At 40.9% G+C, this 17,153-nt stretch overlaps 1 protein-coding gene and 4 non-coding genes across 5 annotated transcripts; 4 read left to right on the top strand and 1 right to left on the bottom strand.

The window, feature by feature from the left end:
- Positions 1 to 63: 63 nt before the first annotated feature.
- Positions 64 to 16,018, top strand: stimate (STIM activating enhance). Its single transcript, XM_006784630.3, has 8 exons — positions 64 to 1,032; positions 5,298 to 5,346; positions 5,445 to 5,540; positions 5,646 to 5,767; positions 5,980 to 6,092; positions 8,847 to 8,924; positions 9,333 to 9,476; positions 13,888 to 16,018. Exons 1-8 carry the CDS (start codon positions 807 to 809, stop codon positions 13,999 to 14,001), a joined length of 942 nt encoding a protein of 313 aa, XP_006784693.3. The 5' UTR covers positions 64 to 806; the 3' UTR covers positions 14,002 to 16,018.
- Positions 10,071 to 10,143, top strand: trnar-acg (transfer RNA arginine (anticodon ACG)). The gene has a single exon. It is a non-coding gene; the product is annotated as a tRNA-Arg (tRNA).
- trnar-acg (transfer RNA arginine (anticodon ACG)) lies at positions 10,874 to 10,946 on the top strand. The gene has a single exon. It is a non-coding gene; the product is annotated as a tRNA-Arg (tRNA).
- On the top strand, positions 13,057 to 13,129 carry trnar-acg (transfer RNA arginine (anticodon ACG)). The gene has a single exon. It is a non-coding gene; the product is annotated as a tRNA-Arg (tRNA).
- Positions 16,019 to 16,090, bottom strand: trnae-cuc (transfer RNA glutamic acid (anticodon CUC)). The gene has a single exon. It is a non-coding gene; the product is annotated as a tRNA-Glu (tRNA).
- Between the last annotated feature and the right edge of the window lie 1,063 nt (positions 16,091 to 17,153).

Below are 17,153 nucleotides of genomic sequence, written 5' to 3'. Positions count from 1 at the left end.
TTCCCGGCATGCACTTTGTGGCTACGTGCGCGCCACGTGACCCAGCGTCTGTCAACATGAGTGGGCACTGCTGGGCAGGGGAAGCAGCTGGATAACAGACGGGAGCTGTGACCTGCAGTTCTTCACATTTATTTTTCTGTTCTTTTAAAACAGACGAGCTGGTATTGTGCGCGACAGTCACGAGACGCCGGTGCATGCGCCGTTTTAAACCTTATAGGAAGTATAACTTTGCCTGAAAGCTTTTGCTTAACTGAACTCAGTAGTTCGCTCCGAGGCTAGCTAGGTAGATAACGATAGCAGCACCTCAGTCGCTAGACGGTGGACGGTTTCCCCATCAATTGAAATTTACCTCCGAGTGGCTGACATGTCCGTATAACGCGTTAAACACTTGCTGTTTAGCCGGGCGTATGTTTGTTGCTGATGTTAGTTCCCAGATTAGAAGATTCCAGGTCGACCTAGGGAGTGTTTGCTCCACTGTGTGTGTACCTTTAAACTAGCTTTTTTTAGTGTTGCATTGACGTTTCAAACTGTGTACACGGCTCAGTTGGGACCACGCTATACGTCGTTGCAACTTCCAGCGCCGACGGCTTCACTTGTCCAGTGACAAAGAAGCTATGGCTGCATGGATGCCTGAAGCAGGAGAATGAGTGCGAGCTTTCAATGGAGAGGATGTCACCATCTTTCACCGAAGACTGTCCTGCTTAGCGTATCGATTAGCTGACCGGCAACTTCGCAACAGATCTGGGTCCGAGCGGCTGCTGCTTTTCTTCACTTTATTAATTAGTCACGTTCAGATCTTCTGTCCCATGGCTGCAGCAAGCGGGGTCAACATGCTGTCCCAGCACGGAGAGGTGGCACTGGCCGGTCCAGGAGGAGCAGGGATGCCCGCGGTGTCTCTTACCAATACATCGGTGTCTTCTACACCGACACCAGATCCCAATAACCGGGGGTGCGAGAACGGCGCCTTGATGGACTCCTTTGGGATCTTTCTGCAAGGTCTTCTCGCTGTGATGGCTTTCAGCACGCTCATGTGTAAGTATGGCTAATGCTCTGCTGTGTGTCAGATATCTGACACCAGCTGCTGATGTAAGCGGGTATCATCCAATAGCAACACTCCGATAATCAAATGTGATATTGATTTCAGCTGGGAGGGTTGAGGTAAATCTATACAGAGCCAGACAAACGACATTAATACGTGTAAATCTAAATGCAGGGGTTTCACTTCACTGTAACAGCATACCAATTGGAGTCACTTGTTGAGGCTTTTTTGGCTGTGTTGATCATTAAAAAAAAAAAAGATACTTCCTCTCTGCATTTCCTGGCACATTTGACCTCTCGTGCTGCATGTACTCCATATACTGCTGAACTTTGCAAAAATAAATGAAAATGACTTTGTTTGGATGTTGCTGTAGTTTTCACATACATTTCTGCTTGGCAGTCAGTCGAGGAAGCAATCGCAGTGGGGAAGAAAGATATAAAATGTTGCTTTCTTTTGATTGGGTGATGTGCAGATAGAAAACTGTCCTAAGTAGATTCAGAATATGTTTTTTAAATAAAGTGCTGTATCTCAAGTAATGGTCACTCTATATATCCTGTAGGTGCTTCACAGTAACAGCCACTAATGAGGTTTCTTTGTCTCAACTAGCATATATGGATTTCAGAAGTAGAAATCATCTTGTTATTATTATTTTTAATAAACTACTTAGACAGACCATCTTAAATAGGATTTGAAAACTGAAGTATCACTGAGTTTTCAAAACACACTTCTTCTTTCAGTTGTTTAGAGGTTGCCACACTGGATCACCTGCCTCTGTCTCACCCTTTCCCTTGCCTCTGTGCATGTCCCTCTTCTCTACATCTGTAAACATTCTCTCTGTTCTTCTCACGACCTCAGAATCACAATCAGAATTAACTTTATTCACGTAAGCTGCCAATGTAAACAGAACAGACGCACAATTGCAACATGACACAGACAATAATATGTGCAATGGTGCAGAATCCAACAACATTCCTCTCCCCTCTCCTCCTCATTAGTCTTCAGCAGTAGCATAGTTTCCAACAGCACCTTCCTGGTCAACACAAACCGGTGGCAGTCATCATTAACCCAGACCTGAACCAATCTTGTTTCAAGGTTGCATTTATAATGAGCATTGTATTTAATTTCATGAAGATTTCATGATGAGGGTCCTTCCTAATGGGTCTGATGTTAAGAGTGCACCGAAGTATAAATGTCTTTATAACTCAGAGAGCTCTCATACTGGGAGTTAGAAATACTGAAATAATACTTACAGTAATTTAATACTTAAAATGTGGGGCATGGATGTGAAATGGCAGGACTGACAACCCCATGGATTGCCTTCTTTCAGCGTCCTTTACTGAGCACTCATGGTTCACTTCATCTCTTCAGACTGGACGTTTAGTTTGATCTCAGCTACACACCTGAAAAGTTTTATAAATGCCACACACACACACACACACACACACACACACACACACACAACATGTAGTAAACCTTATCAAACATGCTGTCTTATGTAGTCAACATAGATTGTAGTGCAACACTATATCTAGTTTTTCTTTTTTCTTCGGCTGTCCTTGTCTCGTGATGGCTAAATGTCCTCTTGGTGACACCTACTGCAGCATGAGACTATTCTCGAGTTGCTTGTTGTCAATAAGCTCATCTTCTTTTACCTCTCCATGTGGACAGACTGTAAAACCTTTCTTTTCCTCAGGCTAAGGTGGCTTTACATTAGAGATGGGCAGGCAAATGTCCATAAACACAGACAAGGAAACGCTGGCACAGAAGATTGGGTTCAGCCAGTGTCTGGCACCAAACTGGCAGCTGTGTGACCTAATGAGAGAAGCCTTAGTTTTATGTGGCTCAGCAGCCTCGCAGTAGTGAGTAGTTTTGTTTTTTTTTCTGGGCAGAAGGAGGAAGCAGAGGCCTCTGTTTGCCTTCACATCACACCCAGCTGTAAGTGGGGTGTGATGGTTATGAAGTCACACTCGTTCGGAGCACAAACTGAGCTCATAGTTTTCCGTAAAAAGCAGCCCTCAGTATACAGTGGGGCAAAAAAGTATTTAGTCAGCCACCGATTGTGCAAGTTCCCCCACTTAAAATGATGACAGAGGTCAGTAATTTGCACCAGAGGTACACTTCAACTGTGAGAGACAGAATGTGAAAAAAAAATCCATGAATTCACATGGTAGGATTTGTAAAGAATTTATTCGTAAATCAGGGTGGAAAATAAGTATTTGGTCACCTCAAACAAGGAAAATCCCTGGCTCTCACAGACCTGTAACGTCTTCTGTAAGAAGCTTTTCTGTCCCCCACTCGTTACCTGTATGAATGGCACCTGTTTGACCTCATCATCTGTATAAAAGACACCTGTCCACAGCCTCAACCAGTCAGACTCCAAACTCCGCCATGGCCAAGACCAAAGAGCTTTCGAAGGACACCAGGAAAAGAATTGTAGACCTGCACCAGACTGGGAAGAGTGAATCTACAATAGGCAAGCAGCTTGGTGTGAAAAAATCAACTGTGGGAGCAATCATCAGAAAATGGAAGACATACAAGACCACTGATAATCTCCCTCGATCTGGGGCTCCACGCAAGATCTCATCCCGTGGGGTCAAAATGATCATGAGAACGGTGAGCAAAGATCCCAGAACCACACGGGGGGACCTGGTGAATGACCTGCAGAGAGCTGGGACCAAAGTAACAAAGGTCACCATCAGTAACACACTACAACGGCAGGGAATCAAATCCCGCAGTGCCAGACATGTTCCGCTGCTGAAGCCAGTGCATGTCCAGGCCCGTCTGAAGTTTGCCAGAGAGCACATGGATGATACAGCAGAGGATTGGGAGAATGTCATGTGGTCAGATGAAACCAAAGTAGAACTTTTTGGTATAAACTCAACTCGTCGTGTTTGGAGGAAGAAGATTACTGAGTTGCATCCCAAGAACACCATACCTACTGTGAAGCATGGGGGTGGAAACATCATGCTATGGGGCTGTTTTTCTGCCAAGGGGACAGGACGACTGATCCGTGTTAAGGACAGAATGAATGGGGCCAAGTATCGTGAGATTTTGAGCCAAAACCTCCTTCCATCAGTGAGAACTTTGAAGATGAAACGAGGCTGGGTCTTCCAACATGACAATGATCCAAAACACACCGCCCGGGCAACAAAGGAGTGGCTCCGTAAGAAGCATTTGAAAGTCCTGGAGTGGCCTAGCCAGTCTCCAGACCTCAACCCCATAGAAAATCTGTGGCGGGAGTTGAAAGTCCGTGTTGCTCGGCGACAGCCCCAAAACATCACTGCTCTTGAGAAGATCTGCATGGAGGAATGGGCCAAAATACCAGCTACTGTGTGTGCAAACCTGGTAAAGACCTATAGTAAACGTTTGACCTCTGTTATTGCCAGCAAAGGTTATGTTACAAAGTATTGAGTTGTATTTTTGTTATTGACCAAATACTTATTTTCCACCCTGATTTACGAATAAATTCTTTACAAATCCTACCATGTGAATTCATGGATTTTGTTTACACATTCTGTCTCTCACAGTTGAAGTGTACCTCTGGTGCAAATTACTGACCTCTGTCATCATTTTAAGTGGGGGAACTTGCACAATCGGTGGCTGACTAAATACTTTTTTGCCCCACTGTATATTTGGACAGAGCAACAACATTTAGTTTAAGTTTACAAAAGTGAGGTAGTTTGATGTCCACTTTCCATGATGGAGCCGTAAAGCGAAGACTTGAGTGAAGCAGATTGCTTCCCAGAATAACAGTCACACCGATGCATACATACAGTGGCTTTAGTGTTTGTTACCCAGCAGGAGTGCTTAGCAAACAGTTCACTAATAGCTTAATTTGTATCACTTTATCTCATGTATTTTTAAATTGGGCAGACTAGATGAACAGTTTTCCTTCTAACACTGATTTATTGATTCTCTCCCTTTGCATCATTTTGAAAGAAGCATCCATTCCCTTTCACTTAAACTCTCATAGCTAGTAGTTTCATGTCAGCTTGATTAGAAACTCTTTGATTTCTCGCTTGTTCACTTAATTGACTGATATCAGGGCAACGAAGGCAAGAGTCTTAGAATAAACCGGTATTCATATACGAAAGCAATAAAATGCTCACTGGAGCTTTAATGGCTCACAGGAGGGTTGTAACTTTGTTTAATAAAACCAAGAGAGAATGTTTGAATGTGTGCAACTGTATTTGCAAGAGTGATTTTTTTTTTTGTTGTAAAATCCCACTATCTGTGTGGCACTCTCTTTCTTCTACAGTGAAGCGCTTCAGGGAGCCCAAACATGAGAGGAGACCCTGGAAGATCTGGTAAGGGAATCGAGCCAGCGCTAAATTAATTTCTGTGCAAAGAAACCGCATGAGACCCACTGGAGTGCCTTGGAAGTAACGTAAGCGTGTATCTGCAGGTTTCTGGACACCTCAAAACAGGCAATTGGGATGCTCTTCATCCACTTTGCTAATGTCTATTTGTCGGACCTCACAGAGGAGGATCCCTGCTCATTGTGAGTATTTGGATGTCTCTGATAAATCAGAGTAATCTTTTTAAAATGAAGATAATTTAACTTTGTAGACACTCAGTTCACATTAATTTTCCCTTTTCCCTCCAGATACCTCATTAATTTCTTGTTAGATGCTTCTCTGGGCATGTTGCTGATCTATGCAGGGGTAAGAGCTGTCAGTGCTATTGTAGAATGGAGGCAATGGGACTCTCTGCGTTTTGGAGAATACGGTGAGGACAGTGCCTCTGATGTCCAGTGGAGGGCAGTAGCTGCCCTTGCTATTATAGCGCTGCAGTGCCATTTCCTACCCTTTCAATGCTTTACTTTGTTCTGTTGGCAATTATGTAACACCAAAGCAGTGACATCTAATATTTTTGTACTATATATATGTATATATGTGAAATACATAATCATGGTTTTAGACAATCATCTGTCTCCCCAGGAGAGCCAGTGCAGTGCACAGCGTGGCTGGGGCAGTGTATCCTCTACATTCTCATCATGATGTTTGAGAAAGTCCTTATCATGTTGGTCCTCCTCATCCCCCAGTGGAAGCAGGTCAGTAGAAGAGTGCCTCTCACTCGGCATGCTGCTCTGGTCTTGTTTTCTACACCTGAACGTTTTGGTGGGTGTTGTGCTAGTTTGTTTAGGAGTAATTTGGGAAGTTTAGTACACAAAGATGATGCCCAGAGAACTTGTGTAAATACAGTAAAGCATGGTTATAGAGAGTTATTATATTTTTGTAATTTCTAGAATTTAGTTTAGGTTCAGCTAGTTTCCAGAGTGAGTTTAGTTTTTTTGGAAATTTTTTAGTTTAATTAATGTTAATTTCAGTCTTAGTCTTTATTAATTATTGTTTGGAGGGCATATGTCAGTGGTAAGACCTAGGAAAATCAGTACAGATATTAAAAAAAAAAAACTTTTTGAAAGCAGTTGACTCACAGTGTTGTCGACATCAAGTCTCAGTAAATAATATATTAAACCTCATGAAGCAACTTTCAATTTAATTTTTTTTTTACCAATCTAACAAATACAAATTTTGTGCTATATTTTAGTTTAGTTTAGTTTAGTTTAGTTTTTTCAAATGTGTAGTTTTTATATTTATTTAAATCAACTGCAATGTTTGGGGGGGGGGGTTTCCGATCAAGTTTCAGGTTTTATTTAGTTATATTTAACAATAATAACCTTGGTTCTACACCACTGTGTATACAATAAGGCACACTTAAACAGCATTTGCTGAGTCATTACTCAAAAGCATTTGATTTATATTTTTAAGTACTCCCTGGAGAAGGTATTTTGTTACGCTACTAACAGTTTTACTTTCGCATTGAGAAATACACTTACATAATTACCATTTAATAATGAAAGTAATCTCACAAATGATGAGGACACACAGTATCTTTATTTGAGTGTTTCAGTATGAGCACAAAGCTGACAGCCAAGCAAGTTGTCCAAAGAGCACTTAACTGTGATTTTAATATTGCAGCATTAGAAAAAGAGTCTGTAATCCATCACTGTGTTTGTTACCTGCTGAAGGTCAGCCTCTGGCAGCTTGACTGGGGTTAGTGTACACTCGGGTTTAACTTCACTCTGGGTTCTTCAGTACTACCTTTGTTGGCTCTGCAGATGTTTTCAGAGTCTGTGTGGTGTGAGCAGCAGTTGTTCCTGGCCCAGGGTGCAGCTTGCATTTAATTGAGAAACTATTGCATTCATTCCCCCAGCTGGACTTGACTCAGGGGCACTGAAAGCATGAATTCCTAACCACTGGGCCTCCAGAGACAGTTTTTTCATGCCCAAAACAGTTTATTGTGCTGTACTTTAGCAATTGTGGCGCACTGATTATTTGAGACCTCAGTGTTGGGGGTGAACGCACCTCAGGCCATGTGGTGACTACGTAAGCTACGCAAATTACGTGCGGGATCCGCCTTTGACTTGACTCACTATGGGTGTCGGTCGTTGACAACTTCTATACATGGGTAGAAAAGTTCTTCATGTCGGGAAAGAAAAAAAAGCCTTCAGAGTAAAGTGTCGTTACGGCAGTGAGGTAAAAATGTGGCCTCTCCAGTTTTCACCGAATAACAGCAGCGTTAACGTGCTAGCTAGCAGAGCACATCTCCAAGGTGGGAAAGCAACTTTTGGTGTCTTCGCCTCTTTTATTTAAAAAAAATGTAGTTGTTCTGTGGTTTTGTGTCCGGTTAAAGTAACAGTAATTTTCATTTTAGTCTGTGCGTGAAATAATGGTCTAAAACCACGGGGTTACAGCTAAAAAATAAATAAAATAAAAGGTTGTTTATCTGCAACACGTTAATTTAACGGTAATACTGCTGTAGTTGTAGTAACCGCGATTTACAGCACAAGGATGATGCCTCATTGATGCCTATCTATGCAAACTATGCAGTCTGCAGATTTGCCAGCTTTCCTCTTTCTTTCCTTTGTATTTGCAGCAGCTGTTTTCCATTCAGCTTGTTTTCTTAAATGCCACACATCTGCTTATATTTGCTTATATTTCGCTTGAATTCAATTCAATTCAATTTTATTTATATAGCGCCAAATCACAACAAATGTCGCCTCAAGGCGCTTCATAGATACAGAGAAAAGCCCAACAATCATATGACCCCCTATGAGCAAGCACTTTGGCGACAGTGGGAAGGAAAAACTCCCTTTTAACAGGAAGAAACCTCCGGCAGAACCAGGCTCAGGGAGGGGCGGCCATCTGCTGCGACCGGTTGGGGTGAGAGAAGGAAGACAGGATAAAAGACATGCTGTGGAAGAGAGACAGAGATTAATAACAGATACGATTCAATACAGAGAGGTCTGTTAACACATAGTGAGTGAGAAAGGTGACTGGAAAGGAAAAACTCAATGCATCATGGGAATCCCCCGGCAGCCTACGTCTATTGCAGCATAACTAAGGGAGGATTCAGGGTCACCTGGTCCAGCCCTAACTATATGCTTTAGCAAAAAGGAAAGTTTTAAGCCTAATCTTAAAAGTAGAGATAGTGTCTGTCTCCCGAATCCAAACTGGAAGCTGGTTCCACAGAAGAGGGGCCTGAAAACTGAAGGCTCTCCCTCCCATTCTACTTTTAAATACTCTAGGAACAACAAGTAGGCCTGCAGAGCGGGAGCGAAGTGCTCTAATAGGGTGATATGGTACTACAATATGAATATGACAGACCCGTCCCGACCCCATTTAAGACTATAATATTGTCAGTGTACAATAATATTATGGGCTGCATGTTTAACCATCAAAAGCTAATGCTGTCACTAAGTGCAACATTATATTTGTGCTTGTTGTGTTTGTTTGTGTGGCAGCTGGCACTCCTCAAGCCTATACACAATCCTGCCCTGGAACTGGCCATCGTTATGCTCATCGTTCCATTCTTCGTAAATGTAAGTCTGCCCTTATCTTATCCTTCTTTTCTTTTTTGTCTGAATTTTACATCGCCTGCAAAACCAATATTACATGTCTAGCAGGGGTGGGAGAAATTTTTTTTAATTTACAATACAAACCTAGTTTGTAGTTGAAACAATGTGATAAATCACAATATATGTTACTTAACAAATAAAAAAATGTTACAAGTCACAATAACATGAATGAAGTGAGTGAAGTACTGCGATAATATTGTGTCACTAACGTGCAGTGAGACATTGTCATTGGTTACCAAAATCATCAGTGCCCATTGTATTGCATGCACACAAAGGTAAAAGCTGTTTCTCTAGTTTTTGGTGGATTTTTAAAAAAATGCTTGAATCAGTTCTGTAGAGAAAACATCCACCTGTATTTTCTGTGTCATTTAGGCCCTAATGTTCTGGGTAGTAGATAATTTCCTAATGAAGAAGCACAGGACAAAAGCAAAGCTTGAAGAGAGGGAAGAGGACTCGCGGGGGAACGGCAAGGTGCGATACAGAAGAGCTCTTTCCCATGATGACTCTGAGTCAGAGGTAAGATTAACTGGAAAGCTAATGCTAAAGGAGACAGGTTCAACTGACACATACCATTTTCATTTCTTCAGTTCATCTGTGTTTCTCTCTTCTTTTTTTTTTTAACCCAGTAATCTTCTTTTGAGCTCAAACCTAATAATAAGTGGTACATCACATTTACACAGTAAATGTTTCAGTGCTGCTGTGGTTCTCTAACTAGTGGTTTACTTTGTAGCTGGTAAACCAGTGTTTACATATCTCTTCTCCACACACACACACACACACACAGAGTATTTATTCACCATTCATTCAATAACATTTTTCAAATGTTAGGACAGATAGTCCCTAGATTTTCTGGAAATTTTATACTGTTATGCTGATCACACTTAACTATTCTGTTATATATATATATATAGAGAGAGAGAGATAGAGAGAGGGAGAGAGAGACAAAGAGAGATCTTTCTAGTCCTAAAGTAGACTGGCAGCAGTTTTCACATCGTTTTTGTGTGCTGCTGTTTGGAGCACATGCCGTTACCATACCACAGAGTTGTGGGGGATGGGTTAATCGTTTTGGAGACACACGTATTTGTGTAGGCGGCCCCTTCCTTCTGCAGCGGGCCAGTGGCGCAATGGATAACGCGTCTGACTACGGATCAGAAGATTCTAGGTTCGACTCCTGGCTGGCTCGTAGCTTTTTTTTCTTTTCTTTTTTCTTTTTGGGGTTAGATTGACAGTAGTACTCAGTGACTGTTGTCCTTTGCTGGAAGTTATTCTTTTTTTGGGGGGGGGGCAGTGTTCTTGTTTCCTTAGCAGGTGTTGATTAGGAAAATGAAATGATCCAGACAGGTCGTGGCATTTTAAACAGTTGTTAAATGAAAATTTGTAAAGTAAAGTAAAAGATACATGGGAGAAATAGTCTTTGCAATGTTTGTTCATCAGAGGGCACTCAGCAACTTTGCTGTTAGAAACATGCCACAAAGTCAACAACCAGCTGGTCCAAGTAGAGTAGGGCAGAGTATAAATGCGTAAAATACAACTTGTTGTTGTGACAGTAAAAGAAGATTTTTTTCATGTTATCTTAGCAAGGACTCAGAAATCAATGCACATATTATTATCCTTTGACTGAAATGATTTTTGGCCTGTAAAATTGGTGGTTGTTTATAAGTTCATGTGCAGTGTTACAGATTTGTATATATTTGATGTATGTTCAATCTCAAAGCAATATCAGGCTTATTTTTTGAGGCATTTGAACACTGTAGCAGTCATGCAGCGTTGACAAACGCAAGCTTTGTGTTACTTCCTTCTTGTGTGTTGCTGTTGACTACCACATGCAGTCAGCAGAGCAATAGACTGTGGGGGATGGGCTGAGCTGTAGTAAGACACATGTATTCCTGTAGGGGGGCACTGCATTCCACTGCGGGCCAGTGGCGCAATGGATAACGCGTCTGACTACGGATCAGAAGATTCTAGGTTCGACTCCTGGCTGGCTCGTGTATGTTTTATTTTTTGGGTTGCTTTGATTTGGTTGAAATAATAGAAGCAATTATTGTTATTCTTGCATAAGATGAGAACAGTCATACTATGAATACATTTTCTCTGACCTACTTAACGCTATGGTAAAATTACAGCATAACTTCATTAAATAAAGCTACAATAACTAGCTTTTAGGATTCAGGAGTTTGTAACCTTTTCTGTGGAGAGATTTTAGGGCATTTTGTGACCACAATATTGAGCATAAACCGACATGAACATATGTGGGCCTTTAGTATAACAGTTACTACATGGTGTGCAAATGAGCAACAGTGCAGTTCAGTTAACAGTCACAGATGTAATTATTAATAACTATAGTTATATTAATGAGGTTGCACAGACCTCCACAAGTCCAGTATTTAATCACTCTCCAAATTCCTCTTTATGAAAAATACAACAACTTACCTTAAAGGCAGTGGTTCCCAAACTTTTTTCGCTGGGCCCCCCTTTGTTTTACAGAAAAATGTTCGCGCCCCCCCTCCCCCCCCCCCCTCGCACGCACGCACGCACGCACACACACGCACGCACTAATACGTCCTCCAACCACACACACCCATATTTTGCTCAATTGCGGTTTATTTCACACCTCAAACATTTAGTAAACAATTAAGCAAAAACAAGTAATCTAAGAAAATAAACTGCTAACTAATTTACACTACGTCCACACCTACACGGGTATTTTTGAAAACGCAGCTGTTTCGTCCACACATAAACGGCGAAAATGGAGATTTTTTAAAACTAATTTTTTGCGTTTACGTGTGGATGAGGATTAGAGTTCATGTGCCTTTTTTCACGTCAACTGTGCGCCACGTTATTGTTTACATGAGAGGAATTGCAGAATGGCAGATAGTCAGATTAACAGTATTTTGTCTCTATCTTCAGGTTTTACAGGCTTACATATAAACACGCAGTTACTGTCTATTTACAAAGGCAGAGGCGTCACGGTGTGATTATTTTACATGTAGTTGTTTTTTTCCTGTGTAATAATATTCAACATTGCAATCAATACATTTTTCAAAAAAAAAATGCCTCTCTATGCAAAATGGGTTTAAAAACATGAACAACTGTGGGATACTGTTTGTCCGTGATTTAGACAGGGGGAACAAATCCTGGCAGGATCAGCCTGATATTATTTGTATCCCACTGTAACTTTACTGTATAAAGAGCAAACATCTCCAACATGTCAGGAGTAGTTAGTCATTACAACAAGTGTTTGAACTAAAAATCAAGAATGTGGGATCCTGTTTGTCCATGATTTGAACAGCCCGCGAAACGTGAAAAAACGTCAGCATGTTACGCCTCGGGAGTGAGAATGGGCTGGCTCCCGACAAAGGGAAAACCAATTCTGCAGGGGAGACCTACCTCGGCACTTGTGCAGGTTAAAACAAAGGGAAGATATGCTTCCCTTAGAATCCTTAGAATGAAGTTGATTTGGAAACATATTCAGCTATGCTTCATCTCCTGCTTTGCGTTCGTGTAGGCGCCCCATGCTAGCAGCATTGTTTTTTTTGTTTTTTTTTCCCTTTTCATGCCGCGCCCCCCCTGCAATGGCTCTGCGCCCCCCCTAGGGGGCGGGCCCCACACTTTGGGAACGTCTGCCTTAAAGGGGACATGAAACACTGCACATATAAAGGCAAATTTACACAATAGAGCACTGCTCTCAACCACTGACATGGATGTAACAGAATCAATAACTCAGAGGAAAATAAAGACACTAAAACCAAAAATCAGTTTAAGGGGATCACATTTGTGCTGTCTCTGCTGCAACAATGAGTTTTATGTTACGAAACCGAGGATATACTGTCCACTTTCACTGTCTGTCTCCTGTCTAGCGTTTCTTGTCCCCTTTAACGCAGTCATCTTTTCCATCTTATTTATTTGTAAAGTAGTGTTTACTCCAGCTTCTGTTAGGATGTGTTTACATTGTGAAACAACATCAAATGGATTTTGAAAGCTTGAAAGGTCACAGCAGTGCAGTTTAGCTTCCCTTTCTGAGAAAGTGTTGCTGCTACACGTGGACCTCGCACCCAGGGCACAACTGTGGGGGATGGGCCACAGTAGTTGCACCATGGGGCCAGTGGCGCAATGGATAACGCGTCTGACTACGGATCAGAAGATTCTAGGTTCGACTCCTGGCTGGCTCGTAACTTTTCTTTTTTCTTTCTGGGGTTACATTGACAGTAGTAATCAGTAAAGTCTTTCTTTTTTTCTTGTTTCCTTTTCCACATGTTAAAATACAAAATTAGCAGGGGTTGATTATGAAATGATGCAGACATTTATTGGCTTTTTAAACAGTTGTTAAGTGAAACTTTAATTCGACTCCTCGCTGGCTTGTGATCTTTTCATGTATTAAGTTATGCTATTACTTTAGATTTTGTTAGTTTGTAAAATAAAACAATCATTTCCACCGTTGTTTTTTAGAGAGAATATTAGACAATATAAAAGTATGCTATCATGCTTTCATATTATGCTCATTTGGGAGCTCGAGTTTTATGTGGGAGGTCTTCTTTGTTAGGTTTATGTGCTTTACTCTGCCCCCCCACCCCCCCACAGACTTTCTTTTCATGTAATTTTTTTGAGCAAGGTTAAAAACAAAAAAAGCTACATCAGCAATGAGGTTGTGAGGCTAGATTGGAATGTGATTGTGCTTTTATGGGAACGGGCTCTAAAACATCTGGAGGGCAAATATAAAAAGAAATATTTCTGTGTTTATCTCCATTGTGTGATCAAGCACTTTAGAGTAAACAGTGCACCTGGGAGTCAGCATGATAATGCTGATGGCAGTCATCATGGATCTTTTTTTTCTTGTTTTTGTTTGTTTGTATGTTTTTTAAATATAACCGTTAACCTCGTCTAACCTTTGAGGTCTGATATATCTCTGTCTCTCCTTCGTTTTCCTCAGATCCTTTTCTCAGCAGATGACGAAATGGATGAATCTGATGAAGACGATGTCCGTCGACTCACTGGTGTGAAGATGGTGAAAAAGAAGAAGCTTCGCATGGGGATTCCTGTCTGACCTGCGTGCCTAGCTTTACTGTTAGGATCAAAAAGTCTGCATTCATTTCCCCATTCCCCTACAGATTGCGTGATATTGCCTTCAATCAGTGACACAAAATAATACACTGTATCTGAAGCTCCTTTACCATTGGCTCCTGGAGGACAGCTATATGAACTTTTTTTTAGCAGCTGACCATTTTTCTTTCCTTTGTTTTGATTTGTTTTTATCATTGTTTATTTTAAACATGGCTCTCATGATGTGAGTGTTGTATTTCAGGACACTGGGAAAAACAATAATGAGTGAAGTTACTGTTAAATCCTTAATGTAATGGGAAAACTGAAGTGGCTCCAGCTGAGCCAAATATGATGTACTGGGTTACATTTGATATCCTTCCGAAGTGCATCCCCCTCCCCCCAAAACAAACAAACAAACAAACAAAAGTGAGCAAACAAAAAAAAGATGTATTCCTTGTGTTCATTCCACGTGAGCGTCTGTCCTGTTGTCGTCACATGTAGATGCCCCACCATGGCCCGTGTTATACGTGTGTCTGTGACGGTGTGTACAATTGCACACCCTTTAACTTTAAGAGGAGCATTGAATCACTGTATTGACTCTACCGTATATCTTGTACGTGATGTTACATTAGTCGAATGGAGCACATTAATCCTTGCAGAAATCTTCCATTTCTTTTAACAAAGACATCTGAAGTCTCTTTTGGACTGTTGAACCTGTAAGACTGCAAGCGCTGCACTGCAGCATCCTTCTAATGTCAGCTCAGCCACTGTTTTTTTTCTGTAAGCAAACGACTGCAACATGTCTGACTCTTTTACTGATGTGCTCTGACTGTATGTTTTAGTCCTTGAATGTACTTTTTTTTTTTTTTTTTTTTTTAAGTTTTGAGTGTTTTACTTTCGGGCCAAAAAAGGTGAGTATGCTCATCCCAAAAGTGTTTTTTCAGTAAATATGGGAACAGGTTCTTGCACAATTTCCCATTTTTCTCAGCTTTCGCCTTTCCCCGTTCTAATGTGTGGGTTTTTTTGTTTTGTTTTCTTTTGTTATTGTTGTGTTTTTGTTTTGTAGTTCCAACAATGTGCCTGAGTTAAATTACCAGCAGTCATTTTATTTTTGGTTTTGGTTCGGTTTTGTTTTCTTTGACTGTTTTAAGCAGAGCTCGAGATCTCCAGAGGGGTATACTACGAAGACAGTTTTAACACAGCCAGGCTTTCTTTGTGTTAGTATCATCTTATTAGTACATGCACATTCCAGTAAAAATGTGGAACTTCATTCAGTGGTTTATTAAGATACAGCTTAACAACTTGCACAAATGAAATACATTCCCCTAGCATAGAATCAACATTGCGCTTAACACATGCTGTAACTGAAAATGTGAGACTTCTGCTAATTTTTAAACTGAAACTCAGAACATAACCTGCTCCTGTCCAGTAATGGAGTCACATTAGTGACACAAAACTCTAAGTTTAAGCTCAACATAGATTTCTAAACCACTAATCTCACTTTGTAGTACACCCCTCAGGCATGAAGCACCATCCAGCAGGCTCTAATCTTAAGAATGTGACGTACATAGACCTCTAAACTGTAAACAGTAAGTGCAGACCAGGCAGCTGAGAGAAAGGGTGTGTTTGTGTGTGTGATTTAACACACACACACTAGTGTGTATATAAACTGGCATGTGCTGAATATATGTGTGACTGCTGGTCCTGTTTAAAGTAAAAGGCGTGACTTAAACTACAATGATTACGGTGCTGCTGATGATTTCATTCTGATGTTTTTGGCATGTTGGTAAAGAAGGAAAGACTGTGCTTTTTTAAAAAGGGGAAAGTACAGGACAGTGCAGAAGTCATGGTAACTGTCAGCTGAAATAGGACAAAGAGGGCTTTAGTATTTTGCCGAGCTTAATCTACTTGATGAACAACATCTGATGGAAATAAGTTATCATATAAATGCTTTTCAAATAAACGGTATGATACAGAATGAAAGTAGTGGATTACCTTTCTGTTGTGGCAGAGAAAAGGTGTTCCCTGACCGGGAATCGAACCCGGGCCGCGGCGGTGAGAGCGCCGAATCCTAACCACTAGACTACCAGGGATTGAAAGGGGCTACGCATTTATGTAAAAAAACAAAGCAAAGGGGGGTGATTGATGTTCATCCCAAAAGTGTTTTTCATACCTTGACTTTCAAACTTTGTATTTATTTTATAAAAGTGAGATTCAAAGATACTCATTGATATCTGCATTTGTTTTGTTTCTTTAATGCCATGTTTATACAACAAAATTACAACACGGTGATGATTTCAGCATCTCTTTAATTGTGGGGATTGCTTGCTGTTTACCAGGGGTAACGCTTTCCTTATCAGAGTCGACCGGTAATGATTGTGTTCCCAGAAATAGATCTGCTTTCAGCAAATACATATGCAGTAATTAAGCATCAGGAGCCATTCTTAGGGGCTCTTTAAAGTTCACGACATGTTGGATCAACAGCTTAATTTAAAAGGCACCTTTTGTCTCTTTGTCTAAGACTTTTTGTCTATTTATTACTTTTACTGTAAGTACCATGTTCTGCTCAAAAACATATAATTTGTTGCGTTTGATATTTTAAGTGTTGTGGTTTTAAATGCTGATGATGGAGCCCCAAGCCAGTTGTTTAAGGGTGAAGGATATATTTAACGGGCCAGCATAAACATACATGCGTAATGAGAGGCTCTAAACATCGCACTGGGAAAAGTCTTAATAATCGTCATAATCATCATCTGCACAAACAGGTAATCCAAATGATGGCTAAAAGTCTTATAACTGCTTTGACTGCTCTAAATGGGTAACAATCACATACAAACAGTAACGAGTCTTACTGTGTGTCACTGAGTTAAAACAGTGATGAGTCGGTGTTTCCATGATCCCACAGCTCACACCTTGAATTTAAACACTGATGCCAAGTCTAATGAGTAATAGTGCCTGAACTGTTTGCTTACTTGTTCCAGGCTAAAAAGAAAAGTGTAAATGCATTTAAAACAATCCTGATCGAGTGCATTAAGTAACATGATATTAAGTCCTAATGGTCCATACGAACAGATTTGGCAGAGAGTGCGTACTGAAAACACAACTGGTCCAGATTGACATTTGGGCGGCTCTTACTGGTCCAGCCCTTATTTTGAT

Source organism: Neolamprologus brichardi, chromosome 5 (genome assembly GCF_056152115.1).
Source record: "Neolamprologus brichardi isolate AB-2024 chromosome 5, ASM5615211v1, whole genome shotgun sequence".
NCBI lineage: Eukaryota > Metazoa > Chordata > Actinopteri > Cichliformes > Cichlidae > Neolamprologus > Neolamprologus brichardi.
This window is presented reverse-complemented; position numbering and strand designations above follow the sequence as displayed.